The sequence below is a fragment of the Morchella importuna genome (genome assembly GCF_003444635.1).
Source record: "Morchella importuna strain M04M26 chromosome Unknown Morimp01GS021, whole genome shotgun sequence".
Classification (NCBI taxonomy): domain Eukaryota; kingdom Fungi; phylum Ascomycota; class Pezizomycetes; order Pezizales; family Morchellaceae; genus Morchella; species Morchella importuna.
This window is the reverse complement of record NW_025763418.1, coordinates 175,370-202,999: the sequence shown is the minus strand read 5'-3', so window position 1 is coordinate 202,999 and position 27,630 is coordinate 175,370. Positions and strand designations below refer to the sequence as shown.

The 27,630-nt window shown below is 46.7% G+C and overlaps 5 protein-coding genes across 5 annotated transcripts; 2 read left to right on the top strand and 3 right to left on the bottom strand.

The window, feature by feature from the left end:
* Positions 1-1,792: 1,792 nt before the first annotated feature.
* On the bottom strand, positions 1,793-3,774 carry LAJ45_06907 (uncharacterized protein; the record flags this gene model as incomplete). The annotated part of the gene is made up of 2 exons (XM_046116468.1): positions 1,793-3,660; positions 3,720-3,774. The coding sequence occupies 2 exons, from the start codon at positions 3,772-3,774 to the stop codon at positions 1,793-1,795; spliced, it is 1,923 nt and encodes a 640-aa protein (XP_045970237.1).
* A 4,729-nt stretch (positions 3,775-8,503) lies between these two features.
* On the top strand, positions 8,504-9,426 carry LAJ45_06906 (uncharacterized protein; the record flags this gene model as incomplete). Its single annotated transcript, XM_046116467.1, has 6 exons — positions 8,504-8,507; positions 8,564-8,727; positions 8,788-8,789; positions 8,844-8,845; positions 9,019-9,092; positions 9,154-9,426. The coding sequence occupies 6 exons, from the start codon at positions 8,504-8,506 to the stop codon at positions 9,424-9,426; spliced, it is 519 nt and encodes a 172-aa protein (XP_045970236.1).
* A 6,500-nt stretch (positions 9,427-15,926) lies between these two features.
* LAJ45_06905 (uncharacterized protein) lies at positions 15,927-16,624 on the top strand (the record flags this gene model as incomplete). Its single annotated transcript, XM_046116466.1, has 2 exons — positions 15,927-16,404; positions 16,470-16,624. 2 exons carry the CDS (start codon positions 15,927-15,929, stop codon positions 16,622-16,624), a joined length of 633 nt encoding a protein of 210 aa, XP_045970235.1.
* Positions 16,625-23,413: 6,789 nt separating this feature from the next.
* Positions 23,414-24,106, bottom strand: LAJ45_06904 (uncharacterized protein; the record flags this gene model as incomplete). The annotated part of the gene is made up of 1 exon (XM_046116465.1): positions 23,414-24,106. The coding sequence occupies one exon, from the start codon at positions 24,104-24,106 to the stop codon at positions 23,414-23,416; it is 693 nt and encodes a 230-aa protein (XP_045970234.1).
* A 2,053-nt stretch (positions 24,107-26,159) lies between these two features.
* On the bottom strand, positions 26,160-26,459 carry LAJ45_06903 (uncharacterized protein; the record flags this gene model as incomplete). Its single annotated transcript, XM_046116464.1, has 1 exon — positions 26,160-26,459. One exon carries the CDS (start codon positions 26,457-26,459, stop codon positions 26,160-26,162), a length of 300 nt encoding a protein of 99 aa, XP_045970233.1.
* Positions 26,460-27,630: the final 1,171 nt, after the last annotated feature.

Below are 27,630 nucleotides of genomic sequence, written 5' to 3'. Positions count from 1 at the left end.
AAAACCTATCAGGCAACCAGCTCACTCACGCAGGCGGACAGTAAAACCAAGAAACAAAAAAGGGAGTGGGGCCAAACTCAATTGATACATATTAGACTGGAAAAACGCAGTGCACTGTTTAGAAACAACACATAGCTAGTGTCTATCCATGGACCACCCGCCACCTCCACGAGTCAACGATCGAAAGCGTACCTAGGTACATGTAGGTACCAAGTATGTATCCCAGCGATACTTCCCTGCACTCCACACTTTGATAGCACCCCCCCTCCCCCTCCCCGGTCTCCCCCGGCCGCTACGCGGTGCAAACAAATGCTCGAGTTGGAAACAAATGAGCACACGATTTGACCACCCTACACACCCACCCACCCACGATCTTGTAACTCGTTCCCCCTTTTGCTCCTCCTCCTCCTCCCTCCTCCTTCTCCTCCTCCTTCCTGCCCCAGTCGTTTTCCTAACCCGGCCCTTCCACTCTACCCCACTCCATACAACTCGCATCCGCGGACTCCGCCTCCGGTCATCATATCACGATAAAGCACACACCCAGGCCCAGCTAGCACCCCTGCTTTGCGAATCTGTGTTCGAGTTGAAGGTTGGCCCCCCCAAGGTATCTGTTGATCTGTGGTACCCTCCAAGCCCTAGCTAGCAGCTAGCTAGCTACGTCCCTCCCTCCAGAAACGACAATCTCATCTCGTTATCCATCGTCCATTAGTTACTCCCATAGGCTCCCATCTCCATCTCTGCCCCTCAGTGAAGTGACCGAGTGCACTTCCGGAAATTAATACTCGCAGCTGATGTGAGACCCCGAGTGTGACTCGATTTCTTTGCGAAGGGGCAGAGTCACGACCCAGCGGAAAGAGAAAAAAAACTTACTAACCAGTCACGGCAGCGTATGCGATTGGCCAACAGGCCGGTTTCTAGCTTCTGGTTCATCTTAAACTAGTTTAATTGGACGCTCTGTGTGACGAATAAACTCCTTTTAATTCTTTTTCGGGCAAACTTCGATCTCGTAAAATATGACTGAACTGAATTTGAACTGACTGAACTAGTATAGTAGGTAGCTTATATTAAGGAAACTAGAGATACATTCATTATACACTCATGAGGCTCATTAAAATAAAACCAACTTTTTTTACTTTTCTCGTACTGCTCGTAATATGGAGTGGGTGACAAAAGAAAGAAAAAAACTAGCTATTTGGACACAAGGAAAAAATAAAAAATAAAATATACATCATCCCATGGCCGCCATCATCTCATCACCGCAAAAAACAAAGGAAAAGGAAAAAGGAAAAACTAACTAATACAAAATAGTACAATAAAAAACACAGGCAAGTAAACTACTACACACTTCATATATATAATATGTAGTATATATCAAATTTATAGTATACAGCTTGGCTACATAATCCCCAACCAGCGGTTTTAAAAAAAATCTTCTCGTCAAAAAAGACAAAGGAAATATCGTTATACAAAAGAAAAAAAGACACTTGCAAAAAAACATAGTAAATAATTGAAAACTCCTGATATCGTGCGTAGACCCCATGATGAATGAATTAAAACAAAGAAAAAATAAGGAAAAAAGAGAAAAAAAATAATGCGGATCGAAGAGGATCAGAAGAAGCGAAAGAAGAACGCCAGAACGAATGCTATATACAACCCACCGCCCCCATCGCCCGCCAAAAAAAAAAGAAGTGACAAAGGAAAAAATGTAATAGAGGAAATTTATAGTAGCGAATGCTCAATAAAAAGTCTGTAAAGTAAAAAGGCTCTTGAAAAAAGAAGAAAGTGAAGAAAATCAAATGAGGAGGAAGTCCCAGTTTTCGCTGTCCATAACCTCTCTCCATGTGATGTTCTCGCAAGCCACCTCCCTGCGCTCCCAGAGAGTCTCCAACAGCCTGACCATGCGCCCAAAGCTCCCGTACCTGGCGTCCTCTCCCATCAGCGCGCACCTGCTGTCAAAGAACCTCCTAAATCTCGAGCCCTCCATGGCCACGGACCCTCCAATCAACATAACCCACACAAGACTCTTGTCGAAGCCATCCGGACCCGCCGGGATGTGCTCTAGGCAGTGAGTGAGCTTGTTCAACAGATCCTCAACCTGTGGCTGTGTGCAGTCGAATCCAGGCACAAGGCTGCACAGGTAGATCCTGGCGGCGTATCTGAATGCTGCGGTGGTAGTGCGTATGAGTTGGTGGTGGTCGATGTGGCCCGTCGGAGTGATTATTGGGTAGGCGGGTTCCTCATATTGTGGCTCGGTAAGATCCATTTGGTGCCCGAGTGACTTGATGTGTTCGCACAGCTCCATCTCGGTGAGCATGTTGTCGTGCTTGAGAGCTTCGAGGCAGGCAATCTCTGAGATAAGGTACATGACGTGGTCGTCGCAGCCCATGAGCTCGCGGAGACCACTTTGGCCGCCGCCGAGATGCTTCTCACGGTATGTGTCGGCGAAGTGTGGGGCGCGGCCGCGCATGGTGGCGCCGAGGATGTCGATCCAGGCAGTCAGTGTCATGTTGACTGATGGGGTTGGGTGTACGGTCTCTGTAAGTGGTTGCAAAAATCGTTGCAGGTCGAGCTTTCCGACGAGGGAAGTAATGGCCTGGAAGTGTTGGTGCCATGGGATGTCAGGGAGGTCGTCGTCGGGAGTTCCAACTGAGCATTGGAAGAGAATCATGCCGATGGTCGCTTCGAGAATCTCGAGGTGATCGGTATCCTTCTCGAGTGCTTTGCAGAGCCCTGAAATGGTATTAAATCTGTGGCGGGTGATCTCGGAGTCAATCCATTCACCCTGCAGTCCCTGAGTGGCCTTGAGGTGAAGCGCCGCAATACTGAGGCAGCAGCTTCGGTAGCATTCGTTGCTAGCCAGAGCTGGCAAAATCACATCCCTCCTGACTGCGCCATCCAAGTTCAAATCCAGAACCGGGTACAAAATAGGAAGAACGTTGTTAATAAAGTGGTCGAGGAGATGCTGGTCGTGCTCGTCCACTGGGATGTATGGAATCTGCTCCTGCACTGCCTCGGTCTGCCCATAGTTAAAATCGAAAAAGTTGTAGTCCGCAGCGGCAGGGTGGCCATTCTCTGTGTGTACGTGGTGGGAGATACCCGCCTCCAGCTGAAACGCCTCCGGGAAGCCCACCGATGACATCACAGTCGAATCCCTCCTCAAGCTGCTAGTGTATGAGGCTGTGCTGGTTGAGCTCCTTCGCATGGGCATACCATAGCTGTTAATGTAGGTCTGCTTCTCTGTCATGATATCAACCTCGAAAGGCGGGAACGGGTGGTGTGGGTGGTGTGGGTGTCCATGGTGAATCTCGGGGTAAGCGCCGTCCTCGGCCTCGATATCGTACTGGTCGAGTGTGTATCCCGATTCCATGCTCAAGCTCCTTCGTCGTGCGAGTGTATCTGAAAGGGTATCGGAAGTTGGGAGTGAGCGCGATAGCTCGGGTGGGGAGTCCGCGCTCATTGGTGATGCCTGATTTACTTTCTCCGACAACTTGGTCCTCTTGATCAACATCTTGATTGTTTCCTTCTGGCGCTTGCGCTGGTCAACGTTGCCCCACCAGACTGGACGCTTGTACTCGCAGCTAAGACCGAGATGCTTGCAGGCCTTGCAGAGTGGCTTTCCCTCGTCACACTTCTTGCGGCGAAGACGGCAGGTGAAGCATCCTATCCACCATGTCAGTAACCGAGCAATGTAGAAAGCTGATTGTGGAGTTAGTAAGTACCTGTCCGTGAGCGACGGTGAGTCTTTGTAGAAACTTTTGGTGCCTTTGGCTGCATTGTGGATTGATTGAAGATTGTGGGAGGGTATAGAAGTGGCAACCAAGCGGTCGAGTGTGTTGGATGATCTGGAGAAGGAGTGGTGGGAGGAGTGGTGGTTGATGTAGATAAATAAATTGTTGTAGATTTGTTGTGTGGGAGGTAAATGATTTATTCGACGTATATATACCGAGGATCGCAAGCGACTAGTCGGCTAGGTTATATGCGTGGAGTAGTAGTGCTGACCAAAACCATGTAGATGAGATGGATGAGGGGGTGTGGGTGAAAGATCGGATGAGCCGTTTTATTGTTGATTGACTGAATGGGCAATGCTACTTGAGCTGCTTTCTGCTTTCTGACTGCTGCTGCTGTTGAGAGTGTGGAGGTGAGAATTCTGGAGGGACGACGAAGGTTATGTATGCACGACTCGCTCGCAGCTCAGGTGCGACCAGTAAAAGGACCCCGGACCTGGTTGGTTGGATCCTACAGGGGGTAGAGTCCAGGGGTGTGTGAGCGGACGAGAAACATTGACTGGAGCGTGCTGGGTGGTCTCAATGCTCCTGCACTGAGAGTCTGCGAGGGAGCGGGGTGGATCACGTATTTGTTTTTTTTGGCTCCAGAACGTGAGCAACCTGCTCATCACATCAAACGTTGCCGCCCAAAAAAGATTTGGCCAGTCCTAATTAGGACCCGCAGAGCCTGCAAGACTCCAAATCAGCCCAAGAAAAGAAAAAAAACGTGAAAAAACATTAAATAAAGCTAATCCAGTAAGTGAACTATACCGGGCAGCAAAGACATGCAGTACAGAAACGCTACTCTCCCTCGACATGACAAAAAAAAATAAAGTACCCATGGATGATAGAGTGCTAGAGGTGTGGTGCAGTACTGCTGCATGGATGGGGAGGGAAAATAGAATAACCGACAAAATAGAGATGACTTGATTTGTTTTGGGACAACCATCCATCCAGAGTGTTATCCGAAATGGATCCCTCATATTTTTAAAAATATAACTGTTGTCCCAATTAGGATGCCTACCTCGAGTATCTAATGCTGTATGTACCACACCTGCAGCCTACAATTAGCAGCAGTAGAAGCAGTGAGTGCTCAAAATGTATGTAGGTGTGTAGTATCCAACCAACCCAACCATAACCCATCCCATCTCCCACCCACCAGACCCATCTCTCAATGAGCTACAGAACTGGCTAGCCCTTCTGCTGGTAGAGTGTGTATTCCACTGCGCGAAAGTGGGTTTCCCGATGCGTGGATGAAGCCCTGGGTATGTGAGTGGTTGAATCTGTAAAGTAACCACAACCATGTCTCTTCTCCTCCGTCGACCTCTCCCCTCACTCCCCCTCACTCACGGCAATTTCGAGATTAGATCAAGCCATCCAGAAGCCTTTACTCCTCCTCTCCCCCTCCCCCAAAGGCAAGAGAGCGAGAAAGGAAGAATAAGAAAAAAGCAAAATCCGCCGTGCACGTGGCAGCAGGTGCCAATCGTCCCTCGAATCACAGCGCCAGCTGCAGTTGTGCCTCATTTGGCCAAGGCATAAGTGCCCATATCTAAAGTAGAAGGCCTATATCGAGTACATTTTTCTCTTACGTCCGATTGCTTTTTTCCTATTCTGTTTATATTTGTGGGCAAAAATAAGTCCATGCAGGTGGCAGGGGTTCATCCTTACCCTACCTGCTACCCTGTGCAGCAGGCAGGCAGGCAGCTTCCCTTTCCCTTCCCTTCGTGCAGCAGCTTCCGAGTGGGGTGGGTGGTGGAATTGGTGGGCGATCTGCCTGCTGGACGGACGGGGAACAGGGTGCGTTTGGCTGCCGGACGTACGAGCGTGCAACTGCAGGCGAGGGCGTCCGAGTTTCTTAGTTTATTTTACTCTAATCGATATGATATGATATGATATCGCTAGAGCTACCCAACTAGTTAGTTTACAGACAGGGAAGCAAAATAAGTGAAAGCCAGTGCCAGCGAGTGAGAACGAAAAGACCGACCGATCGACTCATAGCGGTCCTGTTCTAGGCTCTGCCGTAACCTAGGCCATATCCTCATTTTCCTTTTGTCTGTGGTAGGGCGGTGGGTGGTAGTAGGTAAGTTCAACTAGTTATTTCCTTCTCTCGCGAGATTTCCACCGAGGCCTCAAATTATGGTTGGTGGGATGTTTGGATGAGGATGGCTCGTTCGTTCGCATCATTTCGCAATCTCACATCCACACACACACTCAAACAAATGTCCTTACCCCGTCCAGGCCCTTCTACCTAGTAGCACGTAATAAGGGTCTCGGCTTGTTGTTCTTTTTTCTTTTCTTTTCATTTCGCATTGCTTGCATTTGGCTTGACACTCCCGAAGCGAATCCGATTTCCGCTTTGTTGATCTGATCCGATTTCCGCCGTGTGAGACAGGAAAAAGAAAAGCTACCCTGTGTGGTCGTCATAGAGCAGGAGAATGAACCTGTAGGGAGGGGGGTCGAATTGGGTTTGGGGGGGGTGTGGAGGGGGGCCCTGTAATTTGCATATGGCATGGCATAGGCATGGCTAATTATCAGCCGCACTTATTATGGGTAGCGCCTAGAGGAAGAAGAATAGAAGCAACCACGATTATGGTGTATGTAGATACACCATGTATGTACGTACAGTATGTACGTTGAATTCCCGAGGACCGGTAGCTGGTGGCAGACACGAAACGACTACCGGTGTCTGGTTCTTCGGGAGGGGATTGCAGATTATGCTTTATTGTTGCTTCAGTTTCAAAGGGGGGGAAGGAAGCTGAGGATGGTGGTTGGCCGTATTGATCTGGAAAGTCTATTCGTGTAGTACTACGTGGATACAGTACAGGTGTCAAAGAGATGTTAAAATTAATCTACGGTACGGTATCTACGTAGGAGATAGTACCACTGCTACCTACTATTATTGCTACTGCTACCACTACTACTGCAACTGCTATTATCGCTGCTACTTACTACCACTGCTGAGTGTAATTAAGCCTTAACGGTGTCCCGTTTCCAGACGAAACGTTAAACCATACTTGCTGTATGGCGATATCTGTATACACGGGAAGGACCTCAGGTGCATCTTACTGGGTAAGGAGATATACTCTGGCCTGGGTGGTGGTGGGGGGGGGGGGGGGGGTGGGGATTGGGAAAGGGGGGGATGGAGGAATAAGCTGCAAGAGAAAATATTCGTTACCAGGAAACAGTGAAACGGGCGGCGAAGGGCTCAACTCAATTCTCGAAACATGCATCAGTCAAGAGAAAAGCGTACCTGACTGACCAGACCCTCGACTTCTATCCATGGACCACCCACCCCATTACAGCAGGCTCCTTACCACCTTACCAGGCAAGGCAACCCTCCCATTAATTTTTTCCATCCATCCATCCATCCATCCTATGACGACTCCCGTCTTAGCGAACGAACCAAGATTCCTCGCTTGTGGACCACGCTCCGTCTGTGCGCCCGCCCACACCATGCCATGCGAGTCGAAGGGTGTGCCGCAACGCAAAATAGCAACACACACACACCACACCAAACTTACCCATCACGATGCCCATCGCCAAGACACCCTGCATGCATGGTTGTGTGGGTGGGACGGGAAAATCCCCCCATTAGGGAAAAAACCCAACAGTCAAGCAAAGGTGTGGCTATTTTTGCGAGCAGGACGAGAGATCGACATATGCCCTCACTCGATAAGGTGCATTTTTGGTCCCACAGCGGCTTGAGGTGAGTGATGAAGCTAATTATTCCCAACATAGACTGTCCTTGTCCTATATTAAAACTAATTGACCCCTAAATTTACCCCGCTTCGATTTCGCACCCCCTCCCTTCCCCAATGTGGGAAATCAATCTGGGCCAACCATCTGCAAGTCCAACAAAAATATACCGACATAATTTACCTCACCTGGAACCTACCTCACATATATCTACCCTGAATCAGTAGGTGCCTAATTTTACAACATAACAGATCACCACATATGGCGTATTATGCGGGATTAACACACCATAACATCTATTTTTAGTCTCGTCACATTTCCTATTCCCACCCATTTTACTCCTCTCACCCGATGCCAGTTAACTCGCAACTGCTATTTCGGTCCCTCCCCCAAGGGAGGGGTACATAGGCAACATGTGCAACTAATAACTCTGTTTTAAGCTACATCGGCCCGGATGACATGCAGCAACGCAATCTGACCCTTGCCCTCAAACATGTTTCTCAGGAGCCGCATGCTAATTTTACTAATTTGGTGAAATTAGCAACAATACCTATTGACGATGGGCGCTAACCCAGCATGGGGGCGTAGAACTACTTAACGGAGGGCCAGAAGCTCATTTTGTCGGATTTTGGACTTTTTTTTTCTTCACCGATGGGTCTCACTTTTGCACTCGGACTTTGACCGCTTTGCTGTGGTTTGCGGGGGTGTTGAAGTCAAAGTCTAATATATTGGAGATGGGGGGATCACTAACTTGACCTGAGGGGGTGGAGATATTGTGGCACCCCATCGTGAGGTTCTGCGCGGTGGATTAACTGAACGTAGCTCTAGATCCCCCCCAGGACCGGAACGGAAACGTTTCGTTTTATATGATATTGGCAGGAACGTACGGAATAACTAGCTGGAGGACAGTCAATGGAGTCCAGAAACGGATAATTAATATCCGCGGAATAGAGCAGAAAGAACTAGACCACGAGGAAACAATACTGTTATTGTTCGATACCTAAACTCTAGATTCTTTTTCCCACGAGGAACTCAATTTCACCATGCGTACCTCCACCACGGTACCAAACCCAATTCCACGAGAGGGTCTCTTTTTTCTACAGCCACAACTCCCGGCACCTCAGCTACGGTATTACCACCACCACCACGACCACGCGCACCACTACCGGCGTCTCAAACCAAAAAATACGCTACTAGACTAGAGACAACACGATACAGCAACAGTAGCCGAAGAAACTTCACAAAAAAGCTAGCTACTGCGCTGCAGGTACATCCTGAAAAGAAAGAAAGAAGGGAAAGAAAAAAAATAAGTTGACAGCAATTACAGCGGTACCACGTCCCGCGAAACTAGCTCAACCGAGTGAGATAACGTGTCCCACCTAGTAGTATGTAGTATTTTTGCTAGTAGTAGTACTCAGTCTAACACCCTTCCCTTCCCTTCCCTCCCTTCCTTCCTTCCCTCCCGCCCGTGCAAGCAAGCAATTTCAAGGTCGTCATTTCGGCCCGGCGAACGGACCCTGAGCTAAACCTTATGTGACTCTGAGCGTTACCGTGGTAGGACTAGTGTGTGCTAGTGCCCGCCGCCGGCACGTAACGCAACGCGACGGACGCAGTTTAGTGATGCTTAGTGCGGTAGTTATGATTTGCGGTGGGCGTGGGGGCTTTTTGGCTTTTTGATGATGATGATGGACAGAAGTGGGGGAGAGAGGACGCACTGCGGTGGATACCACGAGGACGAGGATACTGGGAGGAGCAAGGGAAAGAAAGACTGCAGGAATGGGATTTGGATGCATTGGGGAATGAGAGACGACAGATTGGGGGCGGATGTTACCAGGAGCAGGGGGACAGGAAGACAGAGGTTGGATTGGACGGTTGGACAGGTGGACGTCGCTGTGGATCCGGATTGGAGCGACAGCTGTTCATCACAACGAGCAAACGATTGAAACAACTCGAAACAATGAGCTAAACTAACGAAATACGAAAATCAACACTTCCATTACCAGGACTAACATCTATCCTCTTGGCATACCCAGTACCAGCACATATCATATTGGTTTTCAAAACAAAACAAAATTGCGGACTAGGACTTTCAAAACGAAACGGAACGAAACGGAACATGACTCGGACCGCTATTTGAGATATTGTTTCCTTGTTTCATGGATGGGGGACTCTCAGACATTGACTGGCTTGACATCTGCAAGTCTAGAGGGGTCTGGTCCATGTGCACATCCTTTTTGTGGGGCCTGGAACGTGTGATGCCATGTGTGTCGATCTATTTTGGAATTTTCTGACATTTGACAGCTGAGGGGAAAAATGACTGGTCTTCTGGAAATGGAGAGATGATTGCGTGCCAGTGCATATTGCTATCTTTGGCGATTAAGGACCTAAGGATTGAGGAATTAAGGAAATAAGAAATTAAGGAACTGGCGAACTAGGCGACCAAATAATAACTGGTCGACTGAACTGGTCCTGGTCTGCGCAGCTACTGGTTCATGCATCAACTATCTACGAACCGATAACTGATGGAATCGACAAACCGACAACTGATGAGAATTGATAAAATAATTAATAGACTACAGACTGAATAATTGCTAATTATTTACCTGATGGAAAGGCTAGCAAACTGACTGAAGCTTGATTATCAGACGAACTACTCTAATACTTACAAAGCTTTGAAAAGCCTCTTCAGGAGGGATGACAAGATTTCAAACACTGACTGCCACCCATAATTGCCTGAGGACATAACCTACGATCTAGCGTGATGGAATCACTGATGTCAACCAGGCAATCAGGCACCGACCAAGGAACCGACAAGGCCGTCAATCACATACAGCCCCCTTAGTACCATGGGCAGCATGTACCCAAGAACCGGAGTATTAATTCCTCTACTATCACGTACCCAGGTAACATGCACATGCAGTCTAGAACCAGATATCATATCGCACCCAAAACTATAGCCTAGAACACTTTCACGAATCACATGTGTGATTCATCACAACTTTATTTTAGTTTAGATGATTACTTTAATTAGCTCCCCCCTCCCCATTGCCCATCCTCATCCCGGAGTATTAATTCGATTACCCCTCCCTTCTTCTTCTCCGCCCCCCTCTTGCTGCTCCGCTAGTACCCACCGCACCGCATAGCACCGCACCGCACCCACCGCTCGCACGCTCTAGAGCGGGAGCCGAGCCAGCTGCCAACCTTAACCCCTCGATCAAATCCCGATCCCCGGTCAGTGTTTGTCTCTTGTTCCTGAAAGCCCAGACCGGAGTATTTATTGTTATCCTGTTTGTTGTTGTCTCTTTCTTTTTTCTTTGCTTTTTTCTGCCCTTAACGGCGCGGCGTCTAGGAGGTCTAGGTGCGAGGCGGCGGTTATTTTTTTGATGTGCGGTCAGTTATTGGTGGAGTTAAGGGGCGCGGAAGGGAAGGCAAGGGTTTGGGTGGATATAGGGGGTTTTCGAGAAGGTGCAATTGCTCCGGTAGATCTTGGTTGATTGTGGTGATGATGGGAGTATTTTTTGTTGTTGTAGTTAAAGATACTTGGTGATAGTTGATTTTGAGGTTGATGCATGTTGCACACACGACATAGTTAGTGCGGAGAACATACAACATCCAATTACATAAATTACTGCTTACCTGGCTAGCTAGGGTTATGCGTGTCGAGGTCACATACATGTAGCGGTAATGTTTACATAAGGAAACAACTCGATGTATGGCTTAAGTGAGCCTGAGTTTGTGGGACAATGCGATATGAGATTACCTAGTTCCTAATAGAATCCATAGATCGAAGTGGTCATTTCATTTCAATTCCGCGTGCGACGTTTCGTTTCGTACTGCGTATTTCAGCACACGCAGGGGTAAGTGAACGGTCTGATATGATATGTTTGGTGTTCCTCAGTCAACAGTTTTCCTACATGTCACTATTTCGTGAAGCGAGAAACAAATTTCGTGTAAACATGGAACACACACACACACAACACACACACATACATACATACAACACACACCCGCACACACAAATTTCGGGCTGTGCAGGCTGGTGATATTCAGGCACGTGGCTGAATTCGAATTCCCTTCACAGTACCGGTCCGAAGTTCCGCATTGGATTGGGAGATCGGGCTCCTCCGAATTGCTTGATAGGGAGAAGAAGCAGAAGAAGGGGAAGGGGAATTCGTCTCTATGTAGGTACCTACATGCCCACAGAAAAGCCCTGCCTATATCAATAGACGTTATAGTTATCAGGTGCTAATCTAAGGTACAATTCGTGCGGTGCGTGCGATTTCATCAGCCCTGTCTGAATTGACGAAGATCAGGGGGGCCTGTTGGCTATCCAGATTTGAAGCAGCGCACATCACCACTCAAAAGTCTGGACACGATCAAGCCCATAATCGCGTAAAGCACCCTTCCAAAAAAACAAAAACCACAAAAGGGCCATGCTCATTCATGTCAGGAACAAGTCTGGAGTGCCTTGGCGCCGGATATCACATCAAATACCCCCCGGCCCCGTTTCGTCACGTCAACTTCTTTTCTCTCCGACTGTCCTGCAGAAATTCGAAAAGAGGCCTAGAACTCTTGGGCAATGTGCTGTCAAACTTCCCCCGGCCCCGAAGGCTGTAGACTCGGCATCAACTCGGTAATGAAAAGAAATAAAACCGTCAAGGCTCTATAATTGGTGACTCTCGGTGGTGTTGTTGGCAAGTTCTCCACACGGACTCACACAACTCACGCAACCACATCGAACATCAAGACTCGCACCTTCCCCCCTATGTAATGTCTCGAGAATGCAAAATAGATTCACTGCGAACGACGAAGCTTTTCGCAAGAAGACTGCCGGCGCACACATCCTTGTTCTTGCATTAGCTCTTGCAGCTCGGTTCAGTCACGGGATGGTGATCGATCTCCAACGTAATAGGTCAGCCAGCGGTCAGCCAGAGAGAGAGAACAGCCGCAAAGCTTCCCGGCTTGTCCCTTTGTTTATTTGGTTGTTTGGTCTCGGCCATGACTGGAAGGATATGACCCGTATACGTATCGACCGATGCGAAAAATAGTTCCCCCTCCATCTCCCACTCTGCTTGATAAATTTGGCCCGTTGATCGGCAGGCGGAAATTGTTCCAAAGTCCAGGCCCTGCCCTGCCCTACCTACTCTATTCTACAAGCCAAACCAACCAACTAAACTCTCGAGAGAGCGACCAGTGGAGTGACAGGTACAAGTTCAGGCCAGGAACGCATAGGTTGAAAGTGTTTCCTTCAAGGGACCGGGCCGTTACATGTTGGGGCCGTGCTGTGCCACAGCTGTGATCCTATTTGAGAACGCGATCATGAGCGACTTTCCCCTGAGGAAATTAGAAAATAAATTCATTTAAAGTAGTAAGCTTAGGCTTGATTGCTTTATTTTCTCCCCACCACCACCCAGCTCCGTTCATCGGTTCGCCTCAGTCAATTAGCCGGCGATGCATGCAGTTTCTATGTAGGTAGATAGGTTGATAGAGTATGTACCCCAGGCTTCCTATCGTAATCTCGCTGCAAGGTACACTTGTAGTATGTCCAATATCTCGATGACGAGGCTTTCATCGGATGGGATAGCCCTCTAGTGGAAGGAGGGGAATCAAAAAAAGGACCAGTCCAGCTATCGATATTTCGAAAAACCAGATTTGATGGCGGCGGTGAGGGGGGAGCCCAGCATCATATTCCAAAGACTGAACCAAGCTGGGGAGAGGGGGGTAAAATTTTATCAGGTCACAAGCACGCATTATCATAATCGATAGATACGCCACCCAGCTGGTTGATCTTGTTCCATATGAGTCTATGATTTCTCCCCCTCCTGGATATGTAGGCATGTAGGCAGGTAGTTGGTTGACCTTGCCGGGGGTTCACGACGCCGCGAAATTCCATTATGGGGGGTTGTACATGCCCCGTACGGTGAACAGTGAGTGGGGCGTAAGCGAAAATCCAAGTCCAGAAACCGTGATTCAGCTTGAAGGCTCTTGTCACGAGCGCAAGGTTTTTTTTTTTTTAAGAAAAGATTTTTTCAGGCGGGGGTTTCTCTCGATCTCGGTTTGCTCCCCGCTCGCTGTCAAATGGGGTTTTTTTTTGCGCAAATTACAATTCTTTCGGTCGGTGAAAGGGTCGTTTTACTACCGAGGGACAGAGTGAGGTTTATTGGATGGCGATTGATCTCCGTCTTTGGGGCTAATCCAACTAATTCTTGGCAACTCAACCACTAAAGCTGATGGCCTGAACAGGCTAGAAACACGACAAGGTCAGGTGACTGTGAATCGAATCATGATATATCACTCTGAATCAGAGTTGAAGACTCACATTGAGTACTACTGCCTAGTCGCTGCTGTGCTATTCTTATGGCAGACGTGCAAACAGCTGGACCAGCACGTGAAAGCTGTGCGCAGTAAGCCTGCGCCTATATATCCTATATGACTGGATCCATGGAACAAAACCAATTGAAGTCTTTGTAGATGAGTAAGCTCGAGCTCAAGTCGAGGGATGACGATGATGATGTCAATGGTGGTGTTGATGGTGGAGGTGGAGTAAAGATACAAAGGCACGGTTACGGTTGAGAGAACTAGTCTTGGCGAGTGTAACACGTCGTATTTTTGCAATTCCCACATACCTACATAAAAGTTATCAGAAGTGTGCATATGGTAGGTCTCGATTCAATAGATCTGCTACAGCAAAAAATAAAATAAGAAAAGAAATATTGATCATGCAACCAACTTGCCAGGCCCTATCACCAGCTGGAGATGCCACGGATGGACACAATGCAATGATCGTTTTTGTCCCCGTAACTGATAATTCCGCAACTCAAATATTCTCTCCTCAATATGTTACGTGTGTAACATGATATAAAAATACTCTATCATGACTCTGGCCTTATATTGCAATATATCAATCACTTTCGCCTCCTCCATCTACCCTGCGCACATCCCGGGAATGGACCGAATATGAAAAGCCATTCGAATTTCCCCACATAAACCTTATACAGGAGTTTGTATCACATCAAATCTATATCCGTTGTTTATCCAAACAGCCGTACCATTCGGCATCTCCCACCAGCCAGGGCATGCATGATGCCAGAACATTGACAATCAGATGTCTGTCGCGTGCAGAGTCTAATAAAACCTTAACTGTTTAATGCCGCAACGCATGTATGTACATTTTCTCGGATTATGCTCGGCTATACGGGAATGGAAGACAGCATGGTCCCTTGCAGGTGCTACGTGGGGGTTCGGGCTAATTCTGCATGCTGAATGCAGGAGCTTATGTGCACATATTGTACTTATGGCATATCGATAGCTTCTCGAAGAATATATGCCAGTGATGTAACCTGGTTAGGTTTTTTAATTTGTAATACAGAATTATATGCAAACCAAGGCCAATAGTCCCCGAGGGCTTTGGGTGCTGGGATTTAATTAGAATCCACGGTGGTAGGACGGTAGTTGAATTCATTCCTCGGGATCAGTTTGACCAGTCATGGCCAATCACTCGCGGCAACACCAGATCTAAGCATCCGGTAAAGTTTGGGACGAGCTGTTTTGAGATGAGAAGGCTCGACCTTTTACTCGTGTCGCCACTTCCTGTGAAATATTAAGATCGAGGCATTCGAGCTTAAGGTCTGGTTCGCGAATTGCGATAAATCCTAGGTTAACGCCATCACCAGGCGCTCCAGTGCTATTCGCCAGCGCACCAAGGTGAAACGGCACTTGCGCACCCAAAGAACTTTCGTGGGGAAAAGGAAACCGTGGGGACATATTAAGTAAAATAGAAGAGCTGTCTATTAGTAGATGTGTTATCCGCCTTTCTTGTAATATAAATAGTATCTTTCGACCCTTTTCCGGGGTCTCAAGTAGCTTCAAAGTAGATTGTCGTAATTAAGTGGAAACACAACCACTCCCAAATCGATAAGCTAGTGACGCGACCTCCCAAGTACGACTCGTGAGCAAAAATTCGCCGAATTTACAGTAGTTTTGGAAGGCGTTACGCATTCGGGGAAGCTTGGGTGGTTCACGAACCCAACTTGACAGCATCTGTCCAAAACGGGCGTAATAATCCTACAAAGAAGGAAAGGTTGTGTCGCGTTCTATTAGTAGCAGCACAAATCCATTCCTGTTGAGGGAGACTAGTATTCCTGCTAGTACAACGCTAGCGCAACTAATTGGAGTTGTTACGACGGGCTTCTCTAGTATGACGAGGAAATGATATGATTCGTTTGCCTAAACTTTTGGCCTCTAGCTCTAGCTATAGTCATTGTCACGTACTGCGCTTTATTATCATTGTATAAAATCCCCGACTTCAATCCCAGCTCTTGGATATTTCTCTTGTCTAAATTTTCTCATTCTTCGAGTCCCACACGTCCCCTCAAACTTTCACATTCGTTTACCAACCAGATTTCCGTTTGAAAGCTCACCACTAGTATCACTCTACTTAATTACACACAAACCCCAAAATTCACTATGAGAACATCATTTGGAATCCTCCTAGCCGCTAGTGCTGTCGCCCTCACTGCTGCCCAATCAGGCACTAGCGTACCAACACTCACAGGCACTGGTCCCCTCCCAACAGCCATTGCCTCCGCAGCCTCCTCCATTGCCACAACTAATGTCAACATCAATGTGAACCCCACCCCCTCCGTCATCGCCTCCGGATCCGGAGCTGGCCCTGTCCCTTCTGCAACTGGCGCGCCCTCACCTGCTTCATCCTCCGCCGCCGGGGGTGTCGTAGTCCAGATCCTCCCCGGACCAAATGGTGTAGGAGCTACACCAGTTGTCCAGGGCCCTAACGGTCCGGAGCCAGTGCAGCTAGTATTTGGACCAGGCGGGAAGCCCGTTATCCAGGGTGCGAATGGGTTGATTCCCGTAGCGAGCATCATTGGGCCCAACGGACAGCCTCTGCAGCCTGTGCAGCAGAGTGGCTCCGGCCCTAGTCCTACTGGTATGTCATGTGTATTGGTTTAAAACTACATGATACAGAGCTAATATAATTTTTTTGTATTCTAGGTTCTGGTGCACCAGGGGCTCCAGGCACCACAGTATCGCCAACAGGGCTGGTTGGACAAGGCGGATCCGGATACTACGATTCTGGTGCGTCGACGGTGAAGGGAACGAGCGTTATCGTTGCTGCAGCAGCTATGGTGGCCGTATTCATGATGTAAATGCATGATATATTAGAGGATATTTTATGTAAAATTTAGATGGGAAGGCTGAATAAGTGTAAATATGTACGTTTATGTATTTATAAATATTTATAATGCTCTAAATTCAGAGCGGTAGACAAAATAAAATCATGAATCTTATTACTAGAAATAAACGTCGTGTATGAAGCCAATGAGCTACAATCCTAAGGAGGCTGGGCTAGGGCACGTGCAAAATTAAAGCATACAAACCTACATGTACATAAGCATAGGAGTAGGGTTAGGTTAAGAAGCGGGCTGAGAATTTGAAAAGTGTAAAAAAGAACACTAGCCTATTCGAGGAACGAAACAGAGTGCACTCTTTGTCCAACCACCATCAACGATCACCCAACACAACAACGACACCCACCACTACAAAAGACCCCATTTCATCACCACGCATTACAGCAACAACGAAATGAAAACTCTTGTGAGCGCCTTGAGAGTCAACTGCTGCTGGCCTTTCGCACAACTCAGATCTGATAGCCACATATCGTCAGGTACATTAGGTTGCATGTTCCAACTCCTGAAACCAACGCACAACGGATGGACACATCACTGCTGCCTCGGAGTTGAACTGGTTTTGGTGTCAGACTGAACAGCTGTTCCTTCACTGTTCAAACAGAGAAATTAGTGGGCTCTGGCATGAATCATGCTACCTTATCTTAGCATCACCAATGCGTCTTTGGATCTGGCCCGGAGGTGACTGGTTTTTGATCCTCTTGTGGACTGGACTGGACTAGAGTATCAAGTTCCTTGTATTCTCCGGTGGAAGTTGATATCTCCTAGACATGAATACTGCTTCATGAGATGTGAATTGCTTGCTCAATTGGCAGTTTTACTGGCAGAGATACTATCACTTAGCCCAGCTCAAGTCAAGGCTTTGATATATGCGCCAGTTTAGGTCGAAGAAACATTAAAAACGGTTAAAGCAAGACGAAAGTTCTCTGCATGCGTCAATGGCTAGAGAACTCCGTGTGCAAGCAGATTCATGTATCCCCTGCTTCATATCACATGAACAAGCCGGTGGTGATGCTGGCCTAAATCTTAAGAAACATGTCGGATTTCTATACTGCTAGTATATTTGTCTCTAAATTGTGATCATATGGACCAGGCACTTTGATTACTTATTTTCTGCAACCAACCTTCAAATCTAAAACAAAGATTACAGCTAGTACACGGGTTTCAATGACGCATTTATCGGTAATGCCTCTCGCTCAGGCCTGCAAGGCTTTTCCGGCAGATATTCTGGACTGAAAAGCAGTCCATTGGAGCTACCAAATACTCTTGCCCCAAGACTAGGAAATCCACGGGGATATGTCAACTTAAAAGTGGGGATATACCACATGGAAGAAATACCCCCATTTTTACTGCTAGTGCACTAATCTACTCGTTACTCTGTTCCATTGAGTGAACATTCACTTGGTAGGGTAGCCTAGCCATGGACGGCGCGTTTCGATGAGCGCGCTCATACTGAAACCAACTCAAAAAGTACCCCGTGTGTAGGATGAGAATGTATCTCCGTCTAGTCTATTCGTCTAGACATATATGTAATTGGACTTGACGACTCTAGAAACGAATTGGTGGCAGATACGCACTATACTTCTAACGGGGACGAATTGCTACCTGTCTGCTGTTGAATGGTGGTGTACCTCCCCACACGATAAGTGATCTTAAATGTTCGCACCATATGCGCGGTGTCTAAGAATCTATTGTGAACTTCAAACGTTCAGTGGTGGTGGAGGTGATACACAGAGCCAGCAAGTGGATCAGGCTACCGATAGAATATCCTTCCTGGCATTCGACTTATTCTCCTTGTGGGACCGGAGCTGGCTACCAAACCACTGGCTTGGATTGAGCCCAATGCCTGTCCTGATCGGACCATTTCTATTTTAGAACTTTACCGCAGGGGGAATAGCTTGATTCAAGCGTAAGTGTTTTTATTTGATTAGGCTACACAACTAATCAACTGCAGTTATCAATTATTGGACCCAGTTGAGAGACATTATCTTATACCCGGCGTAGCCAATGCTTACAAGCCAATAGAAAACTGATCATATATTGTCACTCGCTCGTGATAATTACTTACTAATACGAGCACTTCATAACCCTAACCCATGCTTAGAAATCTACCTAGACTACTGACACTTCACAACGCTGAGAGTCAGGGCCACATCACCTACGTTGCGCCCCTCCTGGAATTACAGCATTGCAATAACAAGGCTGTCTATCTTCGGCCCAGGGCGAACAAGTGTAGTGGCGGGGTCACAGCTAATCCCTGCTTGATTCGCTGGCCATGGTGTTGCTCAGCCACACCACATGCACCTCTGGGCCTTAAATTATCCTTGTCGGGTGGTGGTTGACAGAAAACGTTCAATAGGTTTCAGCTCACGAGGCCATCGCCAATGAACATGAAGATTCTCTGTTCCGTTAATGGTACCTGAAACTCCCTCATGCTCATGGGGCTGCGCGGGGTTGCGATGAACAGCGCATGTGTAAATACCTATAGCCCTACTACTCTGGGGGGCCGCCCGAGATGAGGCCATTAATCAGCGATGACCTTGATGGGATTAAAGCTGAACATTCTGGTTGAGGCGGTCTATTGTGCGGGGTTGCATATTAACTGGTTCATCATCTCAAAAACTGGTGTTTATTTGACATAGATTGTTTAGTCCAATCGCCAAGACGTCGATTGAGGTGATAGAAATTGTGATGCATTAATATGTACGGCTGGATATTTACAGTTATCTTTAGCCCCCATTTGACCAATTGGTTTAGTACGATATCGGAGTTCCAGCGCTCCACTCCAGGCACGCCGTCTACCGAAGTGTTCAGTAGCTTCAGAAGTCTTCATGGAATAAACGAAGGCTTAGAGTGCGGATGCGTTGTAAATCCTGTCATTCACCGACGATCAAGGCGTTGTTTCGTGGATGCACCTTCTCGTCAACTGACCAGATGTTCAATGTCTAATCAGCCAACTCAATGGCCCAATTTACGCTACAGGCACGTTATTTCAAACCCATGATAGTTCAATGTTTAGTATAAGCATGCGTATTGCAAGCAAGCAGCGGATACGTAGCGAACAATGAGGAACTACTACAGATGATCTGCCTCATCTCTAACTAGACGTTTAATTCATCCTAAAACGCGTAATCTGGTGCTCTAATCCGATCCGCCTTCTTTCTCGTGCATGCATCGAGCACTGCATTGCATTGTGTTTCATGGAACGGTATGTGTTCATTCGAAAGTTCTGTTCCTGATCGACCTTATATTTGCTTTTTTGTGCCCCTTGCATAATACGCGGGGAACAACCAATCGAGTGAGATCGCATGACCAAAAGCAAGCTCTCCACTCAGTAGTGTCAGCTGCGAGGTACACTGCAGCACAAATCTCCACTTTTCAAAAGAGAAGGAAAAAAGATGAAACCTGCAGTCTCACTTCGCATTATCACATCAGGCTGAGAGGTCAATACAATCAAGCTTCCCCCCCGAAATGATTTTTACTTTGTTCCTGCATTATACATCACATCCCGTCATTGCAGCTAACTAGCTTCGAGTAGAGAGATATGCAACGCTTAAGGCGTTGAAATAAATGAAAGCGACCCATGCGCTAGCAACAGCCGAATAAAACACTGCGAGCTTCACGTACCTTTGGTTTATTTTCAGATATCATGAGGCTTTCCACACCTGCGCAGCTACGTGTATTGAGTGCTGTGGCATCATCTGTTCCATAGCACCTGGCCAGCTACCTCGTTATCAGCTGTCCCGGTCTAACTTGTTTTGAGTTTCAAGGCATACATCAATTCTTCTGCAGATAGAGGAAGGTTTAATTTCCCACTTATCGAGCGAGTCCTGAATCATGAAGCTAGTCTCACTTTTTTATCACGGCGGCCGTTTTCAGGGCTGTAACGTCGCGTGTACGCATGGTGATCAAACTGCGGGTTTGTGTGTGTCTCTGGGATAGCCGCCTTATCTCAATGGATGCAGGGTGAAATGTCAATTGTGCTGATTTGTGGTATCTTGTATTGTGAGAACTGTTGGACTCAGGCACTGCTATCGGATGGGCTTAGAAAGTTGGGGGGCTGTAATATCTAGAGGGGCTTGGAGGTTTGGTTATAAGTATGAACCCTAACCCTGATATAATTTGAGAATCCCTAACCCTACGGTTCATTTTTTTTTGAAATATTTACAATGGATTTTTTTTTAATTTCAATTTTACGTTGAATTGATTAATTAATATATCTGTAAGACGAACTCTGGTCCCGGGAGAAAAAATAGATTTTTTTTAATTTTATTTTTTTATGTGGCTTTGGGTGAGATGCTTAATCATGAGATATCACTCGGATTTCATGACTCGGCGGTTTATGAGCACATTAACACTAGAATGGGGGTTTATATATATATATGAGCCTGCTATATAGAAGAGATTATTGAATTTAGTGTTGCGTAGATGTGGAAAGGCTTTTTCTTTTTCAGTTTGAAGTTACTTGATATAGTGATGGGTATAAGATAAAACAATACAATACTTGAGTATGTACGATTCGTCTTTTTCCGTGGACAATAGAAGGTAGTCTCGGAATTGGTAATACTTGAGCCATGTATTGTGCAAAGTCTCGAGACTTAGGGTTAGGGTCACCTGGCCGGCCTCCATACCAGTTTACCTCACAATGATACTTTTTTACACAGAGTGTTTTTTGGGGAAGCAATCAAAACCAGATTTTAAAGCTGATATGGAGATTATGGCCGGGTGATCACTCGTGACCTTGTTTGTCTTCTCTCTTTCTGGCTATGTTCTGTTTTGCCTCGTTGTCTCGGGACAAAGTCTCGAGACCTTTTTTGTCTTGTGCCCATCACTGCTTGATATTTTAAAGCCTATGACTATCCATTGAAATTGATGATAAAAAAACTAATCTTTCTATAAAGAAGACAAAAAACAATGCAAGTCGCTATTTATATCCAAAAAAAAAAAACCGAACACCCCAGGGACGTAAAAAAACCAAATCAAGGCCGCGGGGCGGGGGGCAACCCGGGGGCGGACGATCCAACGTACAATATAATAACAGGAACCATTGTGAATGTAAAGCGAGTTTCTTTTGGTTTGATTAGGTCTGTTGGGTGAATTGTGAGATCAAGATGTGTATGTGTGTGTGTGTGTGTGTGTGTGTGTGTGTGCCGTAACTTTTGGAGGAGATATCTCGTAACTTTGGAGGATTTAGAGGCCGGGCGCTTTTTTTGTATTCTTAGAATACATACACTAGTGCATCTAAATTATAAAGATACCGTATAATATATTTTCAATATTTGTCTGTACAAAAAAAAAAAAAAAAAAAAAAACCGGGGAAAGACCGGTGCCGCGTACGTACGTATTGCATTATTTTTTTTATTTTGCGAACGTACTTTGAAATATAAATTAACCATTGCCTTATATTTATTTTAGAGAACTAGAGATTTTAGCGAGAGTGAGAATGTTAATGGATGTATTGTATCGTGTTCATTACCGGTGCAGTGTTTTTGGGTTTGGGGGGCGAGTGATTTTATGTGTCTAAGCGATCGTTACCTTCTGTTAACACCCGCCACAATCCCACTCATATATCTAGACAACCACCTGGACCAAGTACATACATAGCAGAAGCAACACATACACCAAAGCTCAACCAAGAATCCACCCCCCCCCCCCCTCAAAAAAGAAAAAGAAAGAGTTCAGTACCCGAGATTCTCGCGCAGTCACCCATCGCGATACTAGCCGGGCGACACGAAGCTTAGGTACGGCAGAGCTGACGGGATGCCCCATTTTCTTCGTTCTATGACCGAACACGGCAGCTTGGTCGGTTCGGGGAACGGTCAGGTGGTGGGCGTTGATGCGATTTGGGTTAGTGCTGAGTGATGGGTGTCATGGCGAGTGATAGTTGGTGATTACATATCGTTATCCGAAAACATCGCTACCCATACTAAGCCGTTTTTGCTTGCAGTTACCTCATAGGAAATGGGAAAGACTTGACTTCTTTAGACTTGATTCGGTTTTTGCTACACAGGTGTAGTGAGCTCATGTGGCTGTGTATTAGTAGATTAGTCTTTTCTTTTTGAATTTCGCTATAAAAAGTTCTATCTCATGTGACCAAAAAAGTGCAGATACAGTCACTGCTAGTCATGACATAAGATAAGGTCATCTATATACAGTAACAAAGTGCACCGCACTAGTAGAGGGATCATGTGCTATTTACGTACCCGAGTAACTAAATATGCGATTCGTCTCATAAAACCGGATCCATACACGCACCCACAAAGCTTAAAGCTTTTGTGAAAATTCAAATCGCCATGACCATAACGTCTGCCACAAATAGACGAACAAACACAGAAGCCCTTTTTCTTGTTTGTTTGTCAAATCAAAGCCATAAATTCTCAGTATCGATATTGCTAAATAACAGCTAACAGATCAAAGAATGAATGAAAGAAAAAAAATAAATAAGAGGAAAAAAATAGACAATAATAATAAAAGAAATTACTTCGTATAAGCATATGTGTAGTACCCTCCTCCCCCATTCTTTTAATGAGGGACAAGAGGTGAGTAAAATTCGAGAGCCCGTTTAACGGTTGCAAACGAAACCTTTCCCGCCAACCATTCAATCCAATCCAATCCAATCCAATCCAATCCAAAACTCCAATATTCATATACAAACGAAACCCTCTCTCTCAAAGCGAATGTCCCCCACCCACCTCCCCGGTCCCTCGTCCACCCCCCCCCCCCCAAGCTCCTCCCTCCTCACACTCTACCCTATCTCACCTCCTTCTCCAAATCCCCCCTCCCAATCGCACTCGGCGGCACCCCCTCCAACGGATCCCTCCCCTCCAACCCCTCCATATACCCCGGCGGCGCCACCAACTTCTCTATCACCTCCACCCTCACCCCTCCCTCTAGATCTCCTCCCTCCCCATTACCACTACCAGCAGCAGCAGCAGCACACCTACTCCTCCTCATCCTCATCCACAAACACACCACCCTCGCCACCAGCCCACCCGCCACCACCAGAAACGCCGCCATCACAAATATCAACAACGGCACGGGCCCGCGCATAGCCGAATAATTCGACAGCGACAGCAGCACACACACCGCCAGCGCGCCCGCAAACGCGAGTACCGCAAAGAACAGCATCACGGCGATGAGGATTGTGTCGCGGCGGCGGGTGCATGGCGCGGCCGGGGCGGCGGTGGTGGCGGCGGTGTTGAGCGGGATGGTGGTGAAGTCGCCGTAGGGGTGGGGTTGGTGTGCGTGGAGGGTGTACTGTGGCGGTGGGCGGATGGGGGTGGTGAGGCGGCGGGGAGCAACGCGGGGTTTGCGCGTGGGCAGGTTGATGCGGCTTTCGACGAGTTCGAGGTTGAGGACGGGGGGGTGGTAGGGTGTTAACGGCGCGGAGGTGAGGTTTGTGGTGCCAGATTCATTTATGTTTGAGCGGTGTGGGGGTTCCATGGTGGGCAGTTTATTTGGTATGGACCTCGGTGGGAAAATATACACCGGTGCTGTGCTCAGACGGCGTTGAATTGAGGAGTGAGATAGAAGAGATATGGCAGATAGATATAGTAGACAGGTATATATTATTTCCGGACACCACCTTTGATTATTATATTACCCCAGGCTCAACCCAAAGATACTTGCTAACACAGTACTTACTCTGCACCCACCTCTTGAACCCCCCCCCAACACACAATTAATACTACTCGATCCACCACTACATATCACAAACTACGTATGTACTGACTGACCCCCGAAAATAGCACCGCCCCGATAACGCCTATCTCTATCACGACCGCCAAGACAAAGCCTCATGATGAGAAGGATGTGAAGTGGAACACGTATAAAGATTATATTATTCCTATCTGGGATGTGCAAAAGTTCCTTTGTCCGATTCACTACTGTAGCTAATAGCCGTTAACGTAACGTTGGGCGCAGCAAAAATAGTAACGAAAAAGTTTAGCGAATCCAATCATGAATGAGCTTCTGTGTTGCTATAAATAGAAAACGAGTAAGGAAACCACACAAGGCTAAACCCTCGGGGAATTTTTTTTTCTCAAAGAGTTTTTGCTTGGGCCGGGTCGATCAGGATCTGGATCTTACTGCTGATGTGGGGATCGAGGCTTCTCCCACTGCATGTGTGTAGGCTGTGTGGCTGATTGGGGGGTTAGTGTGGGGCGAGTGAGATCTGGTGATTCTACCATCTCGGAAGTAAGCCACGGCAAAAATAGAAAGTCTGCCTATGGCGTGTGATGTGTGCATGTGTGCTGGGGAATCGCTGCTATGAATATGAGAGGGGAGCGAGAAGGGGTTTACGTGGTCGGGCTGTAGGGCTTGCTGCGCTGGAAGGTGCTGGGGTTATCATTGACGGCCTTGGAGCGGGGGTAGCGGATATGTCGGGGACCGGGGAGTATCGATGATTGAACCAAAAGTGTTGGAATACGAAGGGATTCAAAAGTGGTGGTTCCTGAGGCTTCCACGACTCGATCGTAATAAAATCGTTGTCTGGTATCGTCGCCGAGTGGATTTCGAGGCCAGTGGTACTGGGAGTGTCGGGCTCTAAAAACCCTGTAAATCAATCGGTCGGCAAAGTTGTCAATGAATGCACAAAGTGGTTACCCATATGACGTGTGATGGATGATTTAAAAAGTGCCCGAAACTGCTAGAAATCTTTCCATGGGTGGAGTCGAGTAATTGAGAGACTTTACCTGAGACTTTGCGTACACCATGTAAGCACTAACCCTAACCCTAGCAAGGTTATTGAATTTATACATCTGGAATTGAACCATACGACCTTTTATAAACTCCGTTAAACCGTCACATCATATATCCCATGAGTTTCGGTTTTAGACAACTTTTTACCGACTATACCTCGGGACTTGGAATATTTCATGAATTTCTCTAGCAAAATCGTCGGTAGAAGCATACTGTAGGAGTAATTCGACAGAAGGATGTATCCTGGATGATGTTTCAGTGAGAAGATTCGGAGGCAAGCATTGGCCTTAAATACTCTCTTAGTGTCATGCTAATACCAAGTTTCCGCCACGAAACGCTTGACCTCTATTGTATACATAACTGTAACTACATGTACTGTATACATACGTGCATCTGTAGCCTTTTTCTGGTAAAATGGATAGGTGATTCACTTACTGGACTCCGAGAGGATGTTTCTTAACAGAGTTCGGTACGTACCTCCTGGCTACTAATCTCAATATCCTGAAATATCACTGGAAATGGAAGGAAACAAACTGATTTTCTGCACCATTTTATTAATTGCATTCTTCGATCAACTAATTCCCTAAAACCCATCCCATATTTTCCATACCATCCACTTGCAACAAACGCCGCTCCATAAACGGGTTGCGAAGCTTCAACAAACCACCTCTCTATAGCCAGCAATACGTTTTTCCATATAATTCCCTCGCAACTCCCCCCCCCCCCCGGCCAAATAAGCCAATACTCGACAACAACTTACCTCTCCTCTACCTCTGTCTAGCCAAACCAACAGTACTTACTCTTCAAACTCAAACTCCGGTACGCCGTTCAACTCCCTAATCATCTCCTCCACAACCGCAATCGCACACCCATACTCATCCGCCCAGTCCGTATACGTCTTCTCGTTCGCCTTCAGCGCCGCCCATTCCTCGGCCCCTTGGCGTGCGATGGTGCCCTTCTTGAAGAGTGCCGCGGCTTCGGGGCTAAGGTGCTTGCTGTAGATGAGGCGGCGGATCTTGGCGCGTTGCTCGTTGCATTTGACGACTTTGCGTTGCAGCGTTTTGAGCTCATTTTGGAGGATCTCGAGGGGTGACATGTTTGTGTATGGTGTTTGGTGTTTGGGAGTGGTTTGGTATGATGATTGATTGATGCGATGGTTGATATGATGATTAATCGATGTGATGATTGATATGATGATGGGGTGGATATTAGGGAGATGGAAGAGGGGCTTATAAAGGATGTCATAATTTCAAGTTATTCTTAATGGGCCATCATGATGAAAGTTGTTTTCGACTTCCTAGGATCATCTTGCACCAGACGATATCTTGAAATATTGAGATGACTCTTGGTACTGTCGAAAATGAAAAGCTCAGGAGAGAGACCGTCGTTTAGTCCCAACTATCCCCTCAAAATAGCCAAAAACATTATGCAATTAATGAATTAAACAAAACAAAAAATAACCAAAAACATTTCATAGCGAACTCCATGAATTAAACAAAAAAAAAAAAAAAAAAAAAAAAAAAATCATAGCGAACTCCCGTCGCGACCGAGTGATAGTTTATGATTACAGTCGAGGAATATGAGTTGGATGAATTGCTGCCAAATATAATTGTATTCAACCCCCAGGAGATGATATGGTACTAAATACTTATTGTATTTCGATATTCTAAGCTCATGAGCTGTAAGATATGGCACTGGCTGCCAGTAATTGGTGTCAGGGGTTGGCCACAGTAAGTTTAGCCGAGAGATTTCTTCTTGGGTACAGGTATATATGTAGACTGTGTCAAGTGGTGAATAAACCTATTATAAGTATCCTGCTGTAAAGCGGTCAGTAAGTTACTATATATAGTAACGGAAGTTTCCAGTTTATCCCACCATAGAGAGTTGAATAGCGGGTTTGTCCTGCTTACATAGTAGGTGTACTCCGCTTCTAAGTTCAAGATGCTATCCCTTCGTGGCGCTTCGTCTCTCGGTGCTGCAGCCGTATAATAGAGGAATTAAATTGTATGGAAGATCTATTATTTGATAAGAGAGATAAAGAGATATGTTAGTAAAGTCACACCAGATTTGCTTTTTCTTGGGTGGCAACTTTTAACTGATAGACGAAAGGATAAGCGCACAAGTGTCCATGATCGAGGGAACGTGTGGCGCCTAATTCGAATCTCTTGTAGTGGTGTCTTTCCGCGCGAAGAGCGCTTTGGCCTTCAGAATAGGCTGGGTTTCACCAGTTAACCTCTTCCCGGAGCCATTAGCCTAGCTGGTACGCG